The following is a 26,022-nucleotide window of genomic DNA, read 5'->3' on the forward strand; positions in this document are numbered from 1 at the left end:
GTTTCTCTAGCCTGAACTCCAAAAGTCAACAGCTGCCTACATCAGTCCCCTCAACCCTGAGTGCTCTTGTGGTGGAATAACTCTAATAAGAAACCCCTATGAATAGTTTCCTCCCCACCACATCAGAGGGAGGTTCTCTGATAAGTTCCAGGAGGTAGATTTCCAGCAAGAGCACAATTCCAAAGGAATGTTTCTTCTTCTCTTTTTTAAATACGTGGTTTAATTTTCTTTCATTATTATTATTATTATTTTATTTTATTATTTATTCATTTGGCAGAGAGAGAGAGAGAGAGAGAGAGCTCAAGCAGGGGGAGTAGCAGGCAGAGGCAGAGGGAGAAGCAGGCTCCCCACTGAGCAAGGAGCCTGATGTGGGACTCTATCCCAGAGCCTTGCTATCATAACCTGAGCCAAAGCCAGATGCTTCACTGACTGAGCCACCTAGGCACCCCCGTAGGAATGTTTCCACCCATAACTGTGCCACCTAACAATGCCTGGAAGTCAGCTCTGGCTGGAGAGCACTATCTTAGCCCTAGACATAGGGGCTGTTTCTCACCTGTTCTATTCCTATATTCTCTGCTATCTGTTCTACTTCTTACTAGTTGACCTCCTATTACTCTAATCCTGTTATAGTTATTAAGTCTTTATGAGTAAGGGACAGGTGAGGCTAGGTAGGGGGAGATAGGGAACTTGGGGATCAGGCTCACAGAAATCCCAAAAATGCTGAGATGTAAGGAAACCAGAGACAAGGGAACAAACCAGACCACCTGTTCTAAGGTGTGTGGGGGGGGTCTTTTTTATGACAGTCACCTGTGACCAACAAAGAATAACCAGACCCAAAAAATAAACCATTAAAGATGTTACCACCAGTCCTTACTCAAACCAAAGCATCACAAGAATGATAAGGCCACAAGCTCCCTAGTCAGTTCCAAATAAAAGACTATCTATCAGTGGAGGCCCATGTCGGAAATCCTGTCCAGACCCCTTTCACTCCTGAGAGCTTTTTCTATATCCTTGCTTATAAACTTCAATCACCTGAATCACTCTCCTTTGTCTGCGAGATTCATTCTTTGACTCCGTGAGACAAGAACGTGTTTTACAGTAAATATTCCTTGTTTGAATTACTATGTGGTTGCTCTTGATTGGGCCTAGACCGAATCTGTATCTTCAATATCAGAATGAAGTCATTTCTTCTCTCTCTACTTAAATGTGCCTGCCTTTGCCTTAATCCAGAATTTTGGATCCCTTTGCCTTACTCCAGATTTTTCTTTCTTCTATAGCACTTATAACTTTCCAGCATGCTAGCAAGTTTACGGACTTATTATGTCTATTGTTTATCAACTGCTTTACTCCTGCTAGAATAGAAATACTTCGAAGGTATGCACCATTTTCAAAAGTTTGTTCATGAATGTTATCTCATTCTGGTATATAACTGGTATATAATGGGTGCTCAATAAATATTAGTCAAAGTAATAACCACAGAGATCACAAGGAGCTGCCTCTCAGAATATACTGTTTCCATGTGGGGGGACTTTAACATGTTTTCTCAGTGGCTACCATCAGAATTTCCACATCCTTTGCGTCCTGAGAGACATGCCAATCCTTCCACTTGTCCTAGATTATAGATGATAGAAGTTGCTTATTTCTATATTTACAGTCTTTAAGGTACCATAGAAGAATGTGGCCTCAGTACCTCAAATTCATTTAACCATGTTAACCAAATCATAACTCTTTATTCAGTTATTTTTTTGAATATGGCAATTAATTTTATATGTAACCTGCTTGTGTTCACTGTCAAGCTGGTGTGTACATGTTGCTAAAACGAAGATTTTCATAGACACGGAAACTTAAGTTTTGATTAAGTTGATTAAGCATTTAAGAGAGCAGACCAGCTAAAAAATAGAGCTATATGGCATTGATCTAATCAAACATAGATAGAAGCATATATTTCCTTTTCTTTTCCAAAGCTTCTATATCATAGAAATTATGATAGCCAAAATAACCAGGCACAGTTAGGGAAGAGAAATAAAACTGAAATATGCAAAAATGGGCAACATGTAATTTTAATATTTCATTGCTATTTAACATAAGGATATAAAATCGATTTACTCTATGGAAGTATCTCCAGTTTGAATTTCATCTTTATGTACTCTAAGCTTTCTTCTAAAGATAATCCAGTGCTTTGTATCTCATAAAGATGGAAGATTCCATAAGATAAAATAAACATCTGAACTCCCCAAATAAAGATTACATAGGGACAGTAGATCTTTGGTTGCTTAAAACTATGAGAATATAACTCAGCTTGGTTAGCCACATTTTCCAGAGAATCAGAGCATTCTCATTCGGTAGCTATATATTTTTTCATTGTAAGCATTTTTTATCCAGAATATTTCTAAAATACATTGCATTTTGGGTCTGTGGGTAGAGCATATGACTCAGTGGTTCAGTGGGTAGAGCATATGACTCTGGATCTCAGGGTCATTAGTTCAAGCTCCACACTGGGCAGTGTTTTCTTAAAAACAAAAAAAATATATATTGCATCCTTATTTTCAGCAGTTTAAGACACTTGTTCTGAAAAGCCATCTCTGCCTCTTCTAGTTTGAGGTGGGTGCCCTTGATCTATGCTCACAACAGACCCTGTACTTCACCAACCAGTATTCTGGTCCCACTTCACTGTGACTGCTTGTTTAAATGTTAGTGACCCTTCCTGGGGTATAATGTCTTTTAGGGGATATAACATATCTTTCCTGTTTCTCCATTACCTAGCACAGTGCTTGGCAAATAGCAGATAGTCAATAAATATTTGTTGACTAATGACATCCTCGGGGGCATCACCATTATTAACACTGAAAGTAATACAAGCTGAGAGTAATCAGGGCATTTTGAGTGGGTGATGCTCTTGGACTTGACAGTAACTGTATAAATTTCTGAAATTTTGTTTCTCTCCTCTTAGTATCAAGTAAAACAATCCTTATTGTTCTTTTTCTCATGATCATTCATTGCTTCTAATATGCTATGGGGATGTGAAAAACAAGACCTGAAAACAAATGTATACTAAGTTAAAACAAATAAACCTGCAATTGACTTTCTGTAAAGTTCACAAGCTTCAGTGCTAGAAGGAGCTTAGTTCCTCTAAGCTACCTCTCTCTCTCTTTTTTTTTTTTTTTTACTTTTCTTCTATTTTCAGCTGTTCTTATTAGATGAAGTTGTCAGAAAGCAGAGGTTCCAAAGGGTGATGTGTTCGCATGTTCTGCTCCATAAAATCAACTTAATTTAATACATATTAATAACAAAAAAGAAATTTAAAAAGCTTGTCTTAAATCACTGCCTTCCCACTTATCAAGAAAAATCATAGAAAGCCGTACATAGTATAGTAACTCTCGGTACAGACGGAGGGCCATAAAATCAAAGCACTCTTTCTGCAATAAGTGGATGCTTCGTTGAGGTCAATTAAAGACAAGATTTATGCACACTTGCAGTCTCTCTGCTTTAAAAAATGGCTTTACACACTCTTCTTGAAGGTAGAGTGACAAACTGCTCAGTAGTTGGATGCCTTTGTAATGGAAAAACAGAACTAATTTGGAGGATGTCCCTGGCCTTTAAGACTATGACAGAAATAGTGGAGGGAAACCATAAAATACATGAGAACAGGGAAGATTAAAGCCAACTTCCAAAAGTCATTGAAGGGGAAGGAATCTCAGGTCTTTATTTAGAGCATCTCAATGGAGAAACTTGTTTTTTATACCTAATCTGAATGGCACAGGCTGAATCTTCTTTGACCAAAACAGAAGGATAAACCTAAAAATATACAGTACCGATAACACATTATAGCCTGTCAACAGTATTCTTTGCCACCACCCATAATTAATTTGTGTACCTAACAAGATTCAGAAATGTAAAACAATGGAGAAAATATAACGTTTTACAAACCTAAAACAATTTAATTGTTTAAATCATTTGGAATAGGTGACTGTATTGTAAACCCAACCGGGCCTGAGTGATGGCAGTTGCCTTGGGGCGTTAAAGGATGAGTGGGAGCTTGCTATGGAGACTGATCTGGAAAAGGCATTCCAGACAAGAGGAATTCCACATGCACAGAAAGATCCAGAAGCAGAAAAAAGCTTGACTTGTTCAGAGAAAATGAAGTACTTTGGGACCATACCAAGGGTATGCATAGTGGGAGATGTGAATCTGCAGGCTTGTAGGGGAAAAATGATAAAGATTAAGCTCATGTGTTGTGCTTTTATCAGGTAAATGATGAAATGGATAACAAATTAACCAATGAAATCATGAGCTGGATAAGGATATGACTGGATAAGCAGGTGATAAAATCTTCTCTGGAAGTAGTTAGCAGGGTGGATTTGAGAAGAGGAGACTGCAGGAAAGGAGAGGAGTCAGATGTGCAAACAGTTGTCCAGTTGAGAAATGATGATGGTCTGAGATGGGAGAGTAAAAGCTATAAAGGATGGAGAGGAGCAGACATGGGAGGCATGAGGAACAGAACTGGGTACATGTGATGATGGATTATATGTCAGGGGTAAGGTAGGAGAAGCAATCTGATAAGGCTCTTACATTCCAACTTTGGTATCAAGAGAAGAAACATAGAGGAAATGGCTGGTTCAGTGTAGGAATGATGAGTTTGAAGACTGTGATATCTACAGATAGACATGTATCCAGAGATTCAATCAGACATTTGGAGAGTATGTGGATTCATCACTTATTTATTCAACAACTATCAGAATAGAAGATAAGATCCAAGGGTAGAATCTGGAGACATTAGATTCAGGCAGAGCAAGAAATATTGTCAAAGGAGATTTAGAGAGCAGTGGTCAGGAAGAAAACCACTAAGAGTGGTGCATGAACAACAAAAAAAGCAGAAGGGTTACCAATATGGGAGTTACCAATGATCTAACATGCAGAAGAGAAGTAGCAAAGGATAGGCACAGAAGGAAGCCACTGAGATGGAAACGAAGACTGGATTCAAAGTCATGGTGAGGATGGAGCCAGATAGTAAGTTATTCATCTCAAACCAATGAGAGTTGACTCAGTAGAGCAAGTGCATGCAGAAGGCCTTTTAGAAACCAGCTGAATAAGGAGACATGTAAGATGGTGGCTTGAGGAGGTCATTGGGTCAAGATAAGAAATAGGTTAGATCAGTAATCAAGGTTAGATTGGTCTGAAATGAGCTAATTGTACTTCCAACATGCTTTGGAGGAAGTCCACCCACTACTTGACTAAAGATTCCTTCCCATTACCATTATTGTTTTATCTACGAGATGGAGAATATAGATACAAAGAAGATCATACCTCTCTCTCTCTCTCTATATATATATATATATATATATATATATGAATATAATTATATTTATATATTAATATATATAAATCTCTATATATACATATATATAAATTATTTGGCAAATTATCAAATGCTTTATATAATCAAATGAGAAGAAATGTTTTTATCAGAAATATTCTCAGAAAGACACTGCCTGGGATTGGAAAGATTGGAATGGAGCTAAGCTAACACACAGGGTACGTGCTTACATAAGTGCAAAGACTCTGCACTGATGGTGCTGTCAGTTATCTTCAAGAAATGGGGGCCAGACTGAAGTCTAAAGAAATAGAGAAGTGAGTGCTTTGCAGAGAAATGAGGAAGTAAGAGGTAGAGGTTATTTAAGGAAGGCAGGCTATCAACTCTTTTTCTCCATTTTTATTACAAAATTTTAGTGATTAGTAATTTAATAACTTACTGCATTACTCCTTAATGCTTTTGCACGATTGCAAAGAAGAGATAAATACCTATCCAAGCTTGAGACCAGACAAAAACAGAGACCATGGGGGAAAGTTGAAGTAGGATTACATTTAATTCTCTCCCCTTCCTTCGAGGATGGATGCTTTCAGATGTCCACATACCCACAATTGGAAATTGATGCAGTAGTTTTAATTCAGAAGTTGCACAACTTGGGAACATGTAGTCTCAATTTTATTTGTCATCAAAATGCTACTCAATGGGCAGGTATATATATATATATATATATATATATATATATATATATATATATATATATATATATATATATATATATATATATATATATATATATATATATATATATATATATATATATATATATATATATATATATATATATATATATATATATATATATATATATATATATATATATATATATATATATATATATATATATATATATATATATATATATATATATATATATATATATATATATATATATATATATATATATATATATATATATATATATATATATATATATATATATATATATATATATATATATATATATATATATATATATATATATATATATATATATATATATATATATATATATATATATATATATATATATATATATATATATATATATATATATATATATATATATATATATATATATATATATATATATATATATATATATATATATATATATATATATATATATATATATATATATATATATATATATATATATATATATATATATATATATATATATATATATATATATATATATATATATATATATATATATATATATATATATATATATATATATATATATATATATATATATATATATATATATATATATATATATATATATATATATATATATATATATATATATATATATATATATATATATATATATATATATATATATATATATATATATATATATATATATATATATATATATATATATATATATATATATATATATATATATATATATATATATATATATATATATATATATATATATATATATATATATATATATATATATATATATATATATATATATATATATATATATATATATATATATATATATATATATATATATATATATATATATATATATATATATATATATATATATATATATATATATATATATATATATATATATATATATATATATATATATATATATATATATATATATATATATATATATATAGATTATCCTGGATGAGATATTTATTTCTTTTTTAAAGATTTTTATTTATTTATTTGAGTGAGAGAGAAAGAGAGCATGAGTAGAGAGGAGGGCCAAGCAGACTCCCCTGCTGAGCAGGGAACCCGATACAGGGCTCCATCCCCAGGATTGGATTATGACCTGAGCCAAAGGCAGATGCTTAACTGACTGAGCCACCCAGGTGTCACTGGATGAGCTATTTAAAAGAAGATTCAGGCCTTTCCTGAAGGGAAAGAATAAAAGTGAGAGTCCCTGTCTTGCTACCCTTGAAGAGGTAACCTATCATGTGTACTACAATCCCAAGAAAATCAACTCCACCAACAACCACATGAGCTTGGCAAGGACTCCGAGGTTCAGATGAGATCCCAGCCCCAGCTGGCCCCTGGATTGCAGCCTTAGGGGACCCTGAGGAGACTCCTGACTCAGAGAAGCTATAAGATAATAAAGGTTATATTGTATATATATATATATATATATATATATATATATATATATATATATATATATATATATATATATATATATATATATATATATATATATATATATATATATATATATATATATATATATATATATATATATATATATATATATATATATATATATATATATATATATATATATATATATATATATATATATATATATATATATATATATATATATATATATATATATATATATATATATATATATATATATATATATATATATATATATATATATATATATATATATATATATATATATATATATATATATATATATATATATATATATATATATATATATATATATATATATATATATATATATATATATATATATATATATATATATATATATATATATATATATATATATATATATATATATATATATATATATATATATATATATATATATATATATATATATATATATATATATATATATATATATATATATATATATATATATATATATATATATATATATATATATATATATATATATATATATATATATATATATATATATATATATATATATATATATATATATATATATATATATATATATATATATATATATATATATATATATATATATATATATATATATATATATATATATATATATATATATATATATATATATATATATATATATATATATATATATATATATATATATATATATATATATATATATATATATATATATATATATATATATATATATATATATATATATATATATATATATATATATATATATATATATATATATATATATATATATATATATATATATATATATATATATATATATATATATATATATATATATATATATATATATATATATATATATATATATATATATATATATATATATATATATATATATATATATATATATATATATATATATATATATATATATATATATATATATATATATATATATATATATATATATATATATATATATATATATATATATATATATATATATATATATATATATATATATATATATATATATATATATATATATATATATATATATATATATATATATATATATATATATATATATATATATATATATATATATATATATATATATATATATATATATATATATATATATATATATATATATATATATATATATATATATATATATATATATATATATATATATATATATATATATATATATATATATATATATATATATATATATATATATATATATATATATATATATATATATATATATATATATATATATATATATATATATATATATATATATATATATATATATATATATATATATATATATATATATATATATATATATATATATATATATATATATATATATATATATATATATATATATATATATATATATATATATATATATATATATATATATATATATATATATATATATATATATATATATATATATATATATATATATATATATATATATATATATATATATATATATATATATATATATATATATATATATATATATATATATATATATATATATATATATATATATATATATATATATATATATATATATATATATATATATATATATATATATATATATATATATATATATATATATATATATATATATATATATATATATATATATATATATATATATATATATATATATATATATATATATATATATATATATATATATATATATATATATATATATATATATATATATATATATATATATATATATATATATATATATATATATATATATATATATATATATATATATATATATATATATATATATATATATATATATATATATATATATATATATATATATATATATATATATATATATATATATATATATATATATATATATATATATATATATATATATATATATATATATATATATATATATATATATATATATATATATATATATATATATATATATATATATATATATATATATATATATATATATATATATATATATATATATATATATATATATATATATATATATATATATATATATATATATATATATATATATATATATATATATATATATATATATATATATATATATATATATATATATATATATATATATATATATATATATATATATATATATATATATATATATATATATATATATATATATATATATATATATATATATATATATATATATATATATATATATATATATATATATATATATATATATATATATATATATATATATATATATATATATATATATATATATATATATATATATATATATATATATATATATATATATATATATATATATATATATATATATATATATATATATATATATATATATATATATATATATATATATATATATATATATATATATATATATATATATATATATATATATATATATATATATATATATATATATATATATATATATATATATATATATATATATATATATATATATATATATATATATATATATATATATATATATATATATATATATATATATATATATATATATATATATATATATATATATATATATATATATATATATATATATATATATATATATATATATATATATATATATATATATATATATATATATATATATATATATATATATATATATATATATATATATATATATATATATATATATATATATATATATATATATATATATATATATATATATATATATATATATATATATATATATATATATATATATATATATATATATATATATATATATATATATATATATATATATATATATATATATATATATATATATATATATATATATATATATATATATATATATATATATATATATATATATATATATATATATATATATATATATATATATATATATATATATATATATATATATATATATATATATATATATATATATATATATATATATATATATATATATATATATATATATATATATATATATATATATATATATATATATATATATATATATATATATATATATATATATATATATATATATATATATATATATATATATATATATATATATATATATATATATATATATATATATATATATATATATATATATATATATATATATATATATATATATATATATATATATATATATATATATATATATATATATATATATATATATATATATATATATATATATATATATATATATATATATATATATATATATATATATATATATATATATATATATATATATATATATATATATATATATATATATATATATATATATATATATATATATATATATATATATATATATATATATATATATATATATATATATATATATATATATATATATATATATATATATATATATATATATAAAAATTTTAAGCCTAACATGGACAGTACGTGTGTGTTGGGGGAAGGCTTTCTTTTCCTCTCTTATTTGTTTTTAACATGTGTGTTGCACCAAACCCAAATTTTATGTTATTCAAGCCTATTAATAAGCAGTAAGCACACCTTTAAAATAGTATTAATTTATCATTGTAGAGCAATTTCTTTCTACCATGCCGCATTATGGGCATTATTCCACTGGGTTGTCATAAGGCTGTGACGGAGCCAGGCTGTGACTGAAAACCATCAATTTTCAGTTCTTTATTCTCATTCTAAAGGTAACAAAATAGTCTCATTAGATCACTTGTCCCAAGTCAAATGCCCGTTGGTTCCAAGTACAGTCTCTGCCTGCACCACACAGAGTCTCAAATGATGAGTGGGATGCTCATTTACCTGAGCAGTGGGGGTGGAGAATGCAAGCTTGCTCAGCTCCTGCTTGCTCTGGGTCATACATGAGATATGACTGGTAGGGCTTCTCATCTTTTCCAGGTAACTCTTTATAATATATATATATATATATATATATATATATATATATATATATATATATATATATATATATATATATATATATATATATATATATATATATATATATATATATATATATATATATATATATATATATATATATATATATATATATATATATATATATATATATATATATATATATATATATATATATATATATATATATATATATATATATATATATATATATATATATATATATATATATATATATATATATATATATATATATATATATATATATATATATATATATATATATATATATATATATATATATATATATATATATATATATATATATATATATATATATATATATATATATATATATATATATATATATATATATATATATATATATATATATATATATATATATATATATATATATATATATATATATATATATATATATATATATATATATATATATATATATATATATATATATATATATATATATATCTTTGTTATAATTTTGATAGCTAGAAAAATTGTAAAGAAAACATGTGCTCTGTAATGAACTCCAGTTAACTCCTGGTTATAAAGAACTGAGAATTCATAAAAGAACAATCTACATATTTATATGCTTTTGGCTTTGAGTGTACACATATGTACACATGCATTTGGACTCACGATTTTTTTCCCCATCTCTGAACTGAGCCCTGATTCTCTCTTGCTATTGAAGTCATAACTTGGTAGAGGAGATTTGAATATATCCAGTTTTGCAAGTGCCTTTTTATTAAGTGTTCTGAAGAGGTGAAATTTGCATCGAGAATCACTCTTCTATAGAAGTTGACCTTTTCTGGGGCACCTGGGTGGCTCAGCGGTTGAGCATCTGCCTTTGGCTTAGGTCATGATCCCGGGGTACCTGGGATCGAGTCCCGCATCAGAATCCCCACAGGGAACCTGCTTCTCTTTCTGCCTATGTCTCTGCCTCTCTCTGTGTGTCTCTCATGAATTAAAAAAAAAAAAAAGGAAAAAAAAGTTTACATTTTCTGCACTGGATCCTAGTAGTCCATCTGGTCCACTGACCATCCTCAAACAAGTACGACCACTAAAGCATCTCATTCCATACTTAGAGCTCCTTTTGAGGAGAGATATTGAACTTGGACCTCGTGTTTAATAAGTCTCATACCGATCAAGCAGCTTTCCATGTTTCACTTAAGTCTTTGTGCTGCTCGAAATCACTGTCTCCTCTCCTGTCCTCGGAAGAAATAAAGATAATAGAGCTATTGTCTTTTGTTTGATAAGTACGTATTTGAAATCCTAGATCTTTAGATGATGAGGGGATCCGAAAGAAATTAAGAGCTGCTCTCCCTCAGGAATTAGGTATTTAAGGCATCCCAAATGACTGTTAATCAGTTCTACTTTCAAGGTAACTGAATCACCACCCAAATGTTTCTTCTATGGGACAACCATCATGTATCTCTGCATGCTGTGAAGACCCCTGGTTCCCCCTATCTTGAGAGGGGCTATTCTGAGGCAGGTATTTTACACTGCTTCCAGATGTTTCCAGCAGCACTGCAGTGCTTGATAACACATCCCTTACTGGCTATGTTCCTTCTCTGTTTCATCTTTCCCCTCCCTTTGAGGAGGTTCTTTTATTTCCCTTTGATTCTTCAATATTTCTAGATTACGCTCAACCCTGCATCCTATGGAGAACCGAGTTTGAAATCAGTAAACTTCCTTTGTAAATAATCTAACATCATTGGCAATGCAGTTTTTTGGCAAGAAAGGTAGGAGTGGGGGTACTTCTGGAAATAAGATCAGAGCAAATAAAGGGAAATGAAAGGCATTGTGTAACAACATCAGGGGAAACCTAAGAACAATATTTAGGTCTCTAGGGCCCTTCAGTGTATTAACAAGTAAATGAAACACCTAGTTTGTTTCTACAAGCACCAATGTGTTACAAGTTGAAGGACATACTGATGACCTTGAATCAGGAGAGAATGGAGTCTTCTGATCTATTCTTAAGGCAGCAGAGAAAAAATAAAGAGATTTGTACAAACAGACTCACAGACATGAACACATGCATGCACGCATGCACATTTGTGTCACTTCTATTTATTACAGCAAAATAAACTGGACCAACCTAAGTACTTATCAAGGAGAAAATTATTCAATAAAGTGTTATGATGTACACTTCTCTTCTTAAAAATAGTGTTTCTTAGGGCAGCCCGTGTGGCTCAGTGATTTAGTGCCGCCTTCAGCCCAGGGTGTGATCCTAGAGACCTGAGATTGAGTCCCACGTCAGGATCCATGCATGGAGCCTGCTTCTCCCTCTGCCTGTGTCTCTGCTTCATTCTCTCTCTTTCATAAATAAATAAAATCTTTAAAAAAAAGATTAAAAAAAAATAGTGTTTCTTAAATTGAACACCATGGAAAATAGTCGCAGGAAAATAGGTGGAAATAAAACATGAAACTGTTTTGACTGACGCATGCAGTCATGATTTCAATTTTGTAAATACACATACACATCCCTCTTACTCACATATGAACTCACATGCATATGCATATAGTCATGTTTTTACATGTATGTGTAGTAGGAAAAACAGCCTCAGTGGAGATTTTCCATTGATTAGCTCCACCTCCAAGCATTTATTTGTATTCTTTAATGTGCCTCGAAGCTTTCTTTCTTTCTTTTTTTTTTTTTTTCCAGTTTTGGCTGAATAGACACCAAGCTCGGAGAAATGAAATATGAGGGTGATGGAAGAGATGTGACATGAGTCATGGGCACCCCATCTCATGGGCTAGGCTTGAGCTTCTGTGGAAAGATTAGACCACAATATGAAGGACTGGGGAGCCCACACGACAAAGACAGCTTCCCAGTTGAGACAAGGACCACCTCGGCTTCCACTCTCAGCTACAAACCACCGTGACACTTGGCACGCTGGGGGCTTGGGGGAAGCCTCCTGTGGAGAATGTCAGGGACAAACAGCATGAGAGAACAATGAGGACCTGGCCCAAAGGTACTTTCAAGCTGGCACAGGGAACCTTGAACCGCTGTCTGCAGCTGATGCACAAAAATCTGAATGCGCTTGTATCAACACACACTTGAGACTGCTCTTACTGCAAGGGACTCTCAGGAGAAACCTAGACAAGCTGAAATTTCCTTACTCAAGGTAGACGAAAGGGCTGTGAGATCTCTGGTTAACCTGACCTAATTCACCCTCCTAGGCCAGCAAGGAGGAGGAGAGAGATTTGTACATTTAATAGCTGAGTTAAAATAGAGGTAAGGGTAGAGTGTAGAGATTGAGATTGAAGAAGACACCAAAATATATACACAGCGTGTGTGCCCATATTCACTGGAAGGCAGTCCACCAAAGTGTCCCCAATCACCAGTCCTAAAATAATTACAATTTGCCTTCTATTTTTCTGCCTCACAATGTTCCTCTAAGAATCACATAATGCTTTTGTGACCATACAAATGATACTAATCAAAGCAAGAAAATAGAAATTTTAGATCTTTTTCGAGGCCAAACCACTTCCTAATGATTTGAAGCTTTTTTTTTTTTTTTAAGATTTTATTTATTCACGAGAGACACACACAGAGAGAGGCAGAGACATAGAGGGAGAAGCAGGCTCCCTGCAGGGAGCCTGACACGGGACTCGATCCCAGAACCCCAGGATCACAACCTAAGCCAAAGACAGACACTCAATCACTGAGCCACCCAGGCATCCCTGATTTGAAGTTTTAAGGGGGTAAAAAAATATGCAACAGGATGCCTTCCCTTTCTAATGATATAAATGCATCCCTCTGGGTGTCCTTCCTTGACACCTTAACAAAAGGCCTCTTGGGCTCCAGGCCTCCTGTCTGAGGGGAAGGCAGACCTGTGAGACCCAAGGGGGCAGGCAGGTGCTCAGGAGCATGCCGACCCCACAGGTGCGGGGCCAGGCACATCTTGACCCACAGGTGCGGGATCCAGGCCCATGCCGCCCCCACAGGTGCGGGGCCCAAGCACATGCCAACCCCACAGGTGCGGGGCCCAGGGGCACACTGACCCCACAGGTGCAGGGCCCAGGCACATGCAGACCTCACAGGTGCGGGGCCCAGGGGCACACCGACCCCACAGGTGTGGGGCCCAAGCACATGCCAACCCCACAGGTGCGGGGCCCAGGGGCAGGCCGACCGCACAGGTGCAGGGTCCAAGCACATGCGGACCCCACAGGTGCGGGCCCCAAGCACATGCCAACCCCACAGGTGCGGGGCCCAGGGGCACACCGACCCCACAGGTGCAGGGCCCAGGCACATGCAGACCTCACAGGTGCGGGGCCCAGGGGCACACCGACCCCACAGGTGCGGGTCCAGCACATGCGGACCCACAGGTGCGGGGCCAGGATCATGCGCCCCCACAGGTGCGGGCCCAGGGGCACACCGACCCCACAGGTGCGGGGCCCAAGCACATGCGGACCCCACAGGTGCGGGGCCCAGGATCATGCCGACCCCACAGGTGCAGGGCCCAGGGGCACACCGACCCCACAGGTGCGGGGCCCAAGCACATGCGGACCCCACAGGTGCGGGGCCCAGGATCATGCCGCCCCCACAGGTGCAGGGCCCAGGGGCACACCGACCCCACAGGTGCAGGGCCCAGGCACATGCAGACCTCACAGGTGCGGGGCCCAGGGGCACACCGACCCCACAGGTGCGGGGCCCAAGCACATGCGGACCCCACAGGTGCGCCCCCCAGGTCGGGGCGTCTCTTACCTTCGGGCCGCTCGGGGCCCTTGGCGCTCTTGCCGGGCGCCGCGGCGCTGTTGACCGTCTCGGAGGACGTGCTCAGCTTGGTGCTGGGGTCCCGCTTGGGCTTGGGGGGCGGCTGCCTGCGGGAGCCGCAGCTGCTGTCGTCGTCTGTGCCCCCGACCGAGTGCAGGGACTGGGACCTCACGGAGAAGCCGCCGGCGCAGGGGTGGGGAAGGCGGTCCTGCGGGGCGGGCATGGTCATGAAGCCCATGCGGAAGTGCTTGCCCGCGTAGCTCCCCTCGTGGCCGCGGCCCACGTCGCCCCCGATGCTGCAAGACAGAGCAGAGCCCCGCGCGGGGGGTGAGGGGAGCCGGCGGAGCCCGACCCCGACCCCGACCCCGACCCGCCCCGGCCCGGCCCGGGGAGCGCGGATCCTAACCGGGATGGGGAAGGCGCGAATGCATCGCCCGGCACAGGCTGCACCTGTGCATCGAGTCCGACGGGAGAGCAGATGGAACCTGATTATCATCGGAAACCCCAACACTTATTTCCAGCCACCCCAGTATCCTGGCATCCAGATACTCTCAACATAGTATTTTCAAGGAGAAGAAAGTCCCGCAGTGGCACATGTCAGCTTCCATCGCGTCCCCTAAGGGAGATCCTGTGGGTGGCTTAAAAGCAGGCAGGAGGCCGGTGACAATGACTCGCCTGGGCTGTCTTTTGACACAGGACTGAGGTCAACTGGGCAGCACCTGACACTCTTCTCCACTTCCTCAACCAGGTAAAGAGCACATCCCTGCTCTTTACCTGGTAGATTTAGTGGGGAAAACAAGGCAAAGAGCAAGAAAAGAGGTGTCATGACCGAATACAGGGGGGAGAGAAAGAGCAAGGCGGCAAGTGCTAACCTCTGGGAGCTCTCCAGGAACCTTCACTGATACTGGAAGCTCAGTTCTTACTAATAAGCTGGCCTCACAGAATTAAATAGCATAATAATAAATAAAGAGATACAGTGGAAGTATCATGGGATCCTGGGATCGTTCTAAACACTTCATGGAATATGCAAAGTTTTTAAATGGAAGGTTCTTATGTTTTACCAAGGAAAGTTCGATCAAACGTCCTAAAATATAAGAGATCCCAGTTTGAAGCTCAGTGACTCATATAGGAAATGACTCTTGGCCCTTTCTCTAGGTTATTAAGTAATAGTGACTCTTGGATGAAGAAAAAAGACAGGAGTGTCAATGTGAAATTTTTAAAGATTTTTTTTTCTAGAGTTTTCCCCATTTTTGTTTATTCATCAATAGAGGAAGCAAAAAGAAACATTGTTGAAAATATCCCACTGATTTTCTTAGATACGAATATTAAAAAAGTAGCTTTGAGTATATGGATTTTGGAAGCCTGTTGAGTCGACCTTTCCAGACATAAGTTTATTTAAACTCTTTTTTTTTTTAACCTAAATTTTTGACTGGTTCTGCCTTTATAACATGATGAAATTCAAGCTAAGATTCTATCATTCTCTGTATTGTATCTTTCATACCATTATAATGTTTGCCACAAATTTTACATTCTAACAGGAACAATAATGGAAAATGAATTTTTTTCTTTCCCTCTTTGGTTGAGGACATAGCAGAATTATATGACCATAGTGGATAGAGCCAGAAAGGATTCAGAAAGAACATGAGACTCTGATTCTGGCGTTAATTTGGACAATGACTTGGCACACAGTCAAAAATATTTGTTTATATTTATTTCTTTTTTTTCTGAATATTTTGAGTGGATATTCAGACAATGAGTATACCATCTTTGCAAAATGAAATTAAGATGGCTGGAAGCTGGCTACACTATCCTGAGCAATGAATATCCAGAAGCATGAATGAAGTCAAAGGATTGGGTGGGTGGAGCTTTCCACATCGTGGTTGTAAGCGTCCTAAGCCTGGGCAGTGTTGCCACGTATTTTATTTTGTGTGCTTTCTTCAAGAACATCCATCAGAAAATAAATGAAGCTTACTTAAATGGAATAGTTTAGGAAAAATCATTAAGAATTTAAGGCGGAACAGAAGTGGTGGAGGAGGGGGATGGGAGTGGTGGAATGGGAAGGTTTCTCTTTAACTTGTGATGATTGTAACCTTCATCTTTCTCATAGATATTTGATTTTGTGTAACTTTGCCTTCAATCATTTTGCATCCTCATCTTTTCCTTATTTCTGTTGTCATATCACTGCACAAGGAGTGCTTTATGGATTTATTTAGACAGTCATCTCATTCCGAGTAACATAGCCACGTGAGGGGATTTATGCATGTGTTAATGCACATAGGCATTTATGAGACAGTTACTAGGAATAATTGTATCAGCAATTTCTCTGTTACTTTTGACCTAAATAGAGCCTGAGCCTTTTTCCAGACAGATAATTAGCTCTGCTGCTTCATTTCGAAATTACATTTTTTTCAGCATAAAACAATTTCATCTAACTCTGAATGCCTTTGTTCATACCTGTCCATGCACACGCACACACACAGATCCACACGCACACACACACACACACACACACACACTTCTCCCAAAGAGAAATTCAATGTATACTTCAAACAATAGTAGGTCTGAGTTGCTAGTTTTATATGATCAGGCTATGAATGCAGGACAAAGGGGTGGGACTAAAATAAATTGGATACAAAGGCCATTGTCCAAGGGTAAGCAATAAAGGTAATGGTACCTCTAAGTTCAAGAGACCAGTAAAGATGATTAGCTTATAGCAAATTGAAGATTGTGGAATATAACATACAACAATTCCTGAATTTATTGTAGGAACTTGTGGAGCTTTAAAAATATGCAGATTCCAGAACCCCCACACTAAAGACAACTACCGAATCACATCTGTGGAGTCAGGACCTCTGTATGTGCAGCCAGTGAGTTGTGTTTTTAAAGACTGTATCCAGATGTTTCTGAGATAGTCAATCCAGAGACCTCCCAGAAACATTAATAACAATAGTTAGAGCCATTAATGAGCAGACATCCGTTATTTAGGAATAGCCAGGGAAACACAAATATCAGAAAGTGGGACAAAGGAGACTTGCTAGCAACCAGCAAAATATCACAAATATCAAAATGCACCATTTACTAGCCAGATCCATATAGTAACAAACAATCCCTGATTCTTAGTGCTTTACAACAACAAAGGTTTATTTCTTGCATGCATTAATTGGGTTGGCTGTGCTTTAGCCATGGCTCTGATCTACAGGCCTCCTTCATGGTAGGAGCTAGGCCCTCCTGGGATATGTTCTTGTGGCAGAGAGAAAAGGACTCACGGAACCACATAGTGTCTCTTAAAGCTTCTGCTCAGACATGACATATAATTTTTCATTCATATCCCATTGGCTAAAACCAGGCTTATGGCCAAACTTGATATCAGTGGGGTAGGGATAGATTTTCCTCCAACAGGAAATCGCCGCAAGTTACATGAGAATATATGAGGATGCATAATCTTCTACAAATACTGGTACAGCAGCTATGGTATATGCCACTGAGATTTCCCTTCAAGCAAGAACTTGTCATGAGGAATGAAGTTAGCCAACAATCAACAACCCAGTGGTCATTATGGGCAATTTATATTTTCTGTCTCTATAATTCTGGGCTCTACATAGTTAGAGATCCTAGTCCCCACACTCTTTCTAGAAGACATAGGAAGTGTTCCATTGAGCAACAAGCCATAGCTGCCTCCTGGGTAATTTGAACTCCCTTTGTAATGGCCAGCAGGCCAGAAGACAAGTCTCTATTGTGGAACAACTCTTTGATCCCGATTAGCAGGCGGAGCAGGGCTGCTGTCACATGTTGGGGCAGAAAGAAAAATGTGTGGAACTGCTTTTGATATTCCCTTGCCCAATTGTGATTTTGAAATTGCAGTCCCTCGCAGCAATCCTGGCCCAAGAAGGATTTGGATACCAGGGGCTCCAACCTCCCATGGGAGGGATTAGTCTCACCGCCTGTAAGCCACTGAGACCAGCAGAGCTGTTAACCAATGGTGACAGTGAGGTAAATTTAGAACAAATGGTGGAGGGGGGCAGAGACTGAGTATCAGTTGCAGCCCCCATATGAACTGCACTGCTGAGAGCTATAGTTTATCATTCTAACTGTTCCCTTGTAAGATTCCCCTGGGGAAAAGACCTGAGGGAGCCATGAAACAGCTGTCTCCCAAACCTATAAGAGAAGAATGTCTGCTGAGGAAAGGGTGGGGGGGGGGAGTGTGACAGCCATGAAGCCATGTAGCTCTGATCTTCCTCAAGAGAAACTTCTCTAAGGACAGCAGGTGATAGCCAACAATGACAAAGTCTTCAAATCTGCAGCAGCATTTTAGTCAAGGTCACTCTGTCCTAGAAAGCTCTTCACCAGTAGCTAAGCATGATGTGGTATGGGACCTGGCTATTTCTGCCCAGTGTGGGAGTCCTTTCTGGGCAGTCTTGGTGTCTGAGTTCCCCTATTGGGCAGGCCATGCATTTCCCACAGCTACACCATGGTAGGAGGCTCTTCTTAGCCCACTACTTCTCCTTTAGCAGATGTCCTGTTGCATCATGACCTGAGTCCTACCCTGCCTATTCCAGCTCCCTCCCCATTGTCCTATGCATCCTTCTCCATAGATCTTTCATATTTTTTTTTTCTTGAGAGAGAGAGAGAGAGGTTGTGTGCACACACCAGTGGGGGGAAGGGGCAGAGGGAGAAAGAGAGAGAATCTTAAGCAGGCTCCATGTCCAGCACAAAGCCCAACACAGGGCTGTATCTCACAACCCTGACACCATGACCTGAGCCGAAATCAAGAGCCAGACACTTAACCAATTAACCCACTCAGACTCCCCTAAATCTCTCACATTTCTAACCCCATCGAGCTTGGTTTCTGCCATCTAGAGGGCGTGAACTGACTCACATGGGAATAATCATACAACCAAATGAAACTCAGAAGCCAAAGAAGAGGGAAGAGAAAGCCTACAAATAAATGTGGGACCACAGAAATAATAAATGCCTAGGAAAATAGGGCATGCTCTTGTTTCAGACCAAGCATTTAAATGGTGGTTGAAGAGGTAGGATCAACTCCACTGCAGGAATACTTGGCTGGAAGTGAAAGTTACGTGGGCTGAAGAAAACAGAATCTTTTTGCAATAAAACTCTAACACTCAAGATAGATGAAGCCTGACACATCTCATGTTATAAAAATAAAAATAAGTTTCATAATCCTGAATTTAAACAAGTATGCTTTTTCTCACACAATGAAGACAATGTTGCAAGATCTAGTTGTAGATTAGGTTTTCCAATACAAAACAAACAAACCCAAAGTATTGCTTCTTTCAAAGGAGATTATTTCCCAGAAGTAACTGATAAAATATTTGTAAACTTCCTCCCCCAAACAAAACATTGGCCTGGGCATCTGTGCTCTTGAGTCATTGAATTATGAGCTCCCTCCCCAGTTCCATCATTCAGCAACCAAACAATAGTAGCGATTGATCCCCAAGACCATTTCCCTATCTGTTAAACAGTCGTACTGGCCTCATGGGTTGCTACATTGCTACCAAGTTTACCTGAGATACTGCATATGAAGCTCTTAGCACAGAGTCTGACATACAATATGGCTCAGTGATTTTAGCTTTAAAATTCCCACTTTTAAATCCTGTCCTCCTGAATTTTTTATAGGGTCATCATTTGCCTGGTCAGATTGTGTTTTTAAAGGGTGGTATAAGATACCGTGTAACCTCAAGAAACTGCACACAAAGTCAAAACAAATTCCTGCATTCAACTCAAGGTACCAAGATAATCTTTTTTTTTTTTTTTTTTTTTTTTTTTTTTTTTTTTTTTTTTATGATAGTCACAGAGAGAGAGAGAGAGGCAAAGACACAGGCAGAGGGAGAAGCAGGCTCCATGCACCGGGAGCCCGACGTGGGATTCGATCCCGGGTCTCCAGGACCGCGCCCTGGGCCAAAGGCAGGCACCAAACCACTGCGCCACCCAGGGATCCCAGTACCAAGATAATCTAGACAAATAGAGTCCTCATGCTCTCTTAACTTCCCTCAATACTTGCTTCAGTTTTTCAAAGCACCTGTTGATCATGACAGACAAATATATAAAACAAGAACTTCAAAACTGCTTTGACGATGCTATTCGACAGAGATTTTTATTTGTCTGGCTGTCTTCTTGGAAATCCATCAGCATTAATGTTTTGCGTCTCCTTCTGAGAACTGTCACCTTTCAGAGATGAAAAACACAACCCCTGAGAAGGGCGAGCTAGCAAGGTGAGATGTCAGCTCTCAAAGTGACAGAGGCATTGCTTCTGTGTGTGATGTTGAAGCCAACATGCCAATATTTCTTAAGAACCATTGAAAAATAACTGAATTCCAATCCATATATATGTGCATATATATCTCGTCTTTCAAGTGTATCGAGGAATTCGAAATACAAACTGAAAGGTCACTTAGGAGTTTGTTGTTTGGATTTTTTTTTTTTTATCTGAAACAATGCTGTGAAGCTGAGCTGAAACTCCATCTCTAACACTGATGTGTAATCTAGTATATTCTTCAAGAAGGTGTATTTATCTGGTATCTGGAAAGAGGCACTTTCAACCATGAAATAAATGGGGAGAAATCTGGGAGAGGAATGGAGGCAACAGCTGTAAAGGAAATAATAAAATTTGCCAGTGGGCAAGTTGACTACCATCATCTGCTAGTTATTCATGTCAGGCATTCTACGCTAAATGAGTACAAGGATATTAATATTTGGACTTTCTTCATTAAAATTATTACCTAAAAAGTTTGTATTTGACCCTGCCCCCCTCTTGCTTTCTCTTCAGACACACATCAAGGCCAGACCCCAAAGACTCCATGCTGCCCACCCCACCAGAGGGGCTCCTGCTCCAGAACTCCATCCTTTTTCTCTTCCAACATTGGCCTCTTCCAGGGATCATCTCCAGCTAAAACAATGTATGTACAAGAAAATTGGATGTTAAAATAAGCCAAGAGGTTAATGTGTTACACCTTTTTCTATTTTGACGGGTAAAACACCTCAGCCAAAATCAGATTCTGCGAAGCATCATTAATTATATTTTTGGTGGATGGGACTCATCCCAGTCACATTGCACTCTTAGGAGGACATGGGGCTGTTCACATTCACTCACCTGGAGTTTCCTGAGGGCAGATATTTTGCATTCTTGCTCCTTGCTATAGTTACTAGCCACACTGTAAGTGCTCAAACATGTTTATTTTGTGAAGGAAAAATGAATAAAGGAAATAAGTCCACTGTGAAGATAGATAGAGGGCTTAGTTAGGGAACTTTGTGGAGTTTTGTCATCTGTGCTCCCCAGGGATCCATTCTCCCAACTCCTGGCAATGGAAAGTCCAAAGTGAACCAGTAGAATGCAACAGTTACTCCATAAATGCTATTGGCTAACTTAGATCAGAAGATGCAATGATGTCATTGGAGAGCAGGAGCTAACTATATCCTACTTATTTCTTTCTTGAAAATACTCCTTCTAGGGATGCCTGAGTGGCTCAGTGGTTGAGCATCTGCCTTTAGCTCAGGGCATGATCCCAGGTATTGGGATCGAGTCCCACATCAGGCTCCTCGTAGGGAGCCTGCTTCTCCCTCTGCCTATGTCTCTGCCTCTCTTTCTCTTTCTTTCGTGGATAAATAAATAAAATCTTTTAAGAAAAGAAGAAAGAAAATATTCTTTCTATTTAACAGTATAAGTGGGAGTAATTAACCACCTTATATGTTTGCCCTATATATATATTATAAATATAAAAACATATATAAATATAATATATATATATAAATATATATATTTTAACCACGTAGTATGCTTTGATGTGGAAACCTGACTCCAGTAAAGTTAAACTGTGTTCATATTTTCTTTCAAATTGTTCACTCAACATCACCTTTAATGTCTTCTCTGAGTCTCACTTGCTCATTCAAAAACCATAATCTGTGGATGTCTTGCCTTAGGCTCAAACATTTATTCTCAGCACTTCATATCCTCAGTGATACCTATTTTCTATCTTTGTGCCCCCAATATCTTAACTCTCTTAGATTTTTTTAGAGCCTTAATTTCTTATGTCTGGCTATTTATTGATGCATCTTGGATTTTTTAAAAAATAATTTATTTATTCATGAGACAAACACACAGAGAGAGAGAGAAAGAGAGAGAGAGGCAGAGACACAGGCAGAGGGAGAAGCAGGCTCCATGCAGGGAGCTTGATGTGGGACTCGATCCCGGGTCTCCAGGATCATGCTCTGGGTTGAAGGTAGGCGCTAAGCCATTGAGCTACCCGGGCTGCCCTAAATCTTGGATCTTAAGGTCAAGTGTTAAAAATGGAATCTTTACACTTTTGTTAACTGTTATGGTAATCTATTATAGAAAACCAAAGCAAACTAAAACAGAAAAAAAAAAAAACCCTGCCCAAAGAGATGGCATGCAATTTCTGTTAGTTCCCCATGTTTTAGACTTAAAGTTGATATTCTTAAGCATCAACTGTTATTTCTCCTTGCTAGACTATTTCAACTCTCCCCCAAATTTGATAACTTCGGAAAGAATATGAGACATGTAATCAACCAGTGACCAGCTCTCTCATTTGAGGTAGGAGACACATACTTTCTGAGCCTCATTACCTTTATCTTTGTAATGGTAGAAGTACTCTCCAGGGTTGTTATGAGAAATTAAAATGATATAAAAATTCCAAAGTCACCTAGCAATGTGGTCAGGACAAGTAGAAGCTAGGCAAATAATTAATTTGCCTTCCCTACCTTCCTGGTTTGCCAGGCAACTCTGTATCAGTTTTTATCTTTCTGAGCCCAGATATAAAATTGTCATCTTAATGATCAGTTTCCACCCCATTGCACCATAAAGGAGAATACGCTCTAACAATATCAATGCAATTTGCTTATTTCTCGTAAGTGGGCTTTGATAGTAATTATCAGACAATATACCTCTAACTCCAGATTAGTGAGGAAAAAAAAGAAATTTGCTCAAATGTGAAGGAAAAAGAACAAAAATAATTTTTTCTGCCATAATTATTGGTTGGGTATAATACAGAGTTCGGCAAATATATTGGATGCGTTTATGGTTATTTGTGGCAAAACCTCATGAAAATTTAAGATTTTTATGAAAGTTAGGGTCTTGGGTAACCATGGCCAGAGAGTTATGCTTGAAAACCATATATGACATTTTTTTTTAATCACAAGGTACTTATTGCCAAGAGTTTGAGGTTGATATTGCTGCCTATTAATCTGATGCTTAGTCATAACGATAAAGTACAGAATATAATAATAAATTAATAATGATTTAAAAATAAAAAATATAAAAATGAAGTTGAAGCAAGGAATAGAAAGATTTTTTAAACCTTTTTCAAAGTTATAATACTTATAACTTTAAGTATTTAACTTATAACTTTAAAGAGTAGGTATAGAACATTCTATGGAACATCTTTCAGAGTCTTATTTTTACTTAAGACATGACAACTGCTTTTAAGATTAACATATGTTATTATCTATGGCACTTCGGAATTTAAAATTAAAATATTTCTTATGTCTGTACATAAATAAGACGTCTTTACTCCTTAAAGTGTCATGGCTTGAAAAAGAGAGGGTACATGGAAAATTCAAATCAAATCATGATATTCAGATTCAACTTAGAACATTGGTTTACAGAACTTCACATCGTGGGAGATCTTTTCCAAAAATTCAACCAAAGACGGGGAGGTTCTAGAAAATATATTTTATTTGTGTCTTCAAAACTGACATAAGCTTTGAATGTGGTTTGAGAACATGC

At 33.6% G+C, this 26,022-nt stretch overlaps 1 protein-coding gene across 2 annotated transcripts in view; it reads right to left on the bottom strand.

Moving 5' to 3' along the window:
- The window catches only part of NYAP2 (neuronal tyrosine-phosphorylated phosphoinositide-3-kinase adaptor 2), a 255,854-nt gene that overhangs the window by 132,467 nt on the left and 97,365 nt on the right, over positions 1 to 26,022 (bottom strand). For both annotated transcript variants that reach the window (XM_041767334.1, XM_041767335.1), the window contains exon 3: positions 16,254 to 16,558. In XM_041767334.1, the coding sequence (XP_041623268.1) occupies positions 16,254 to 16,558 (305 nt within the window). The remainder of the gene's footprint in view (positions 1 to 16,253; positions 16,559 to 26,022) is intronic.

This window comes from Vulpes lagopus, chromosome 8, assembly GCF_018345385.1.
Source record: "Vulpes lagopus strain Blue_001 chromosome 8, ASM1834538v1, whole genome shotgun sequence".
Taxonomy (NCBI): Eukaryota; Metazoa; Chordata; class Mammalia; order Carnivora; family Canidae; genus Vulpes; species Vulpes lagopus.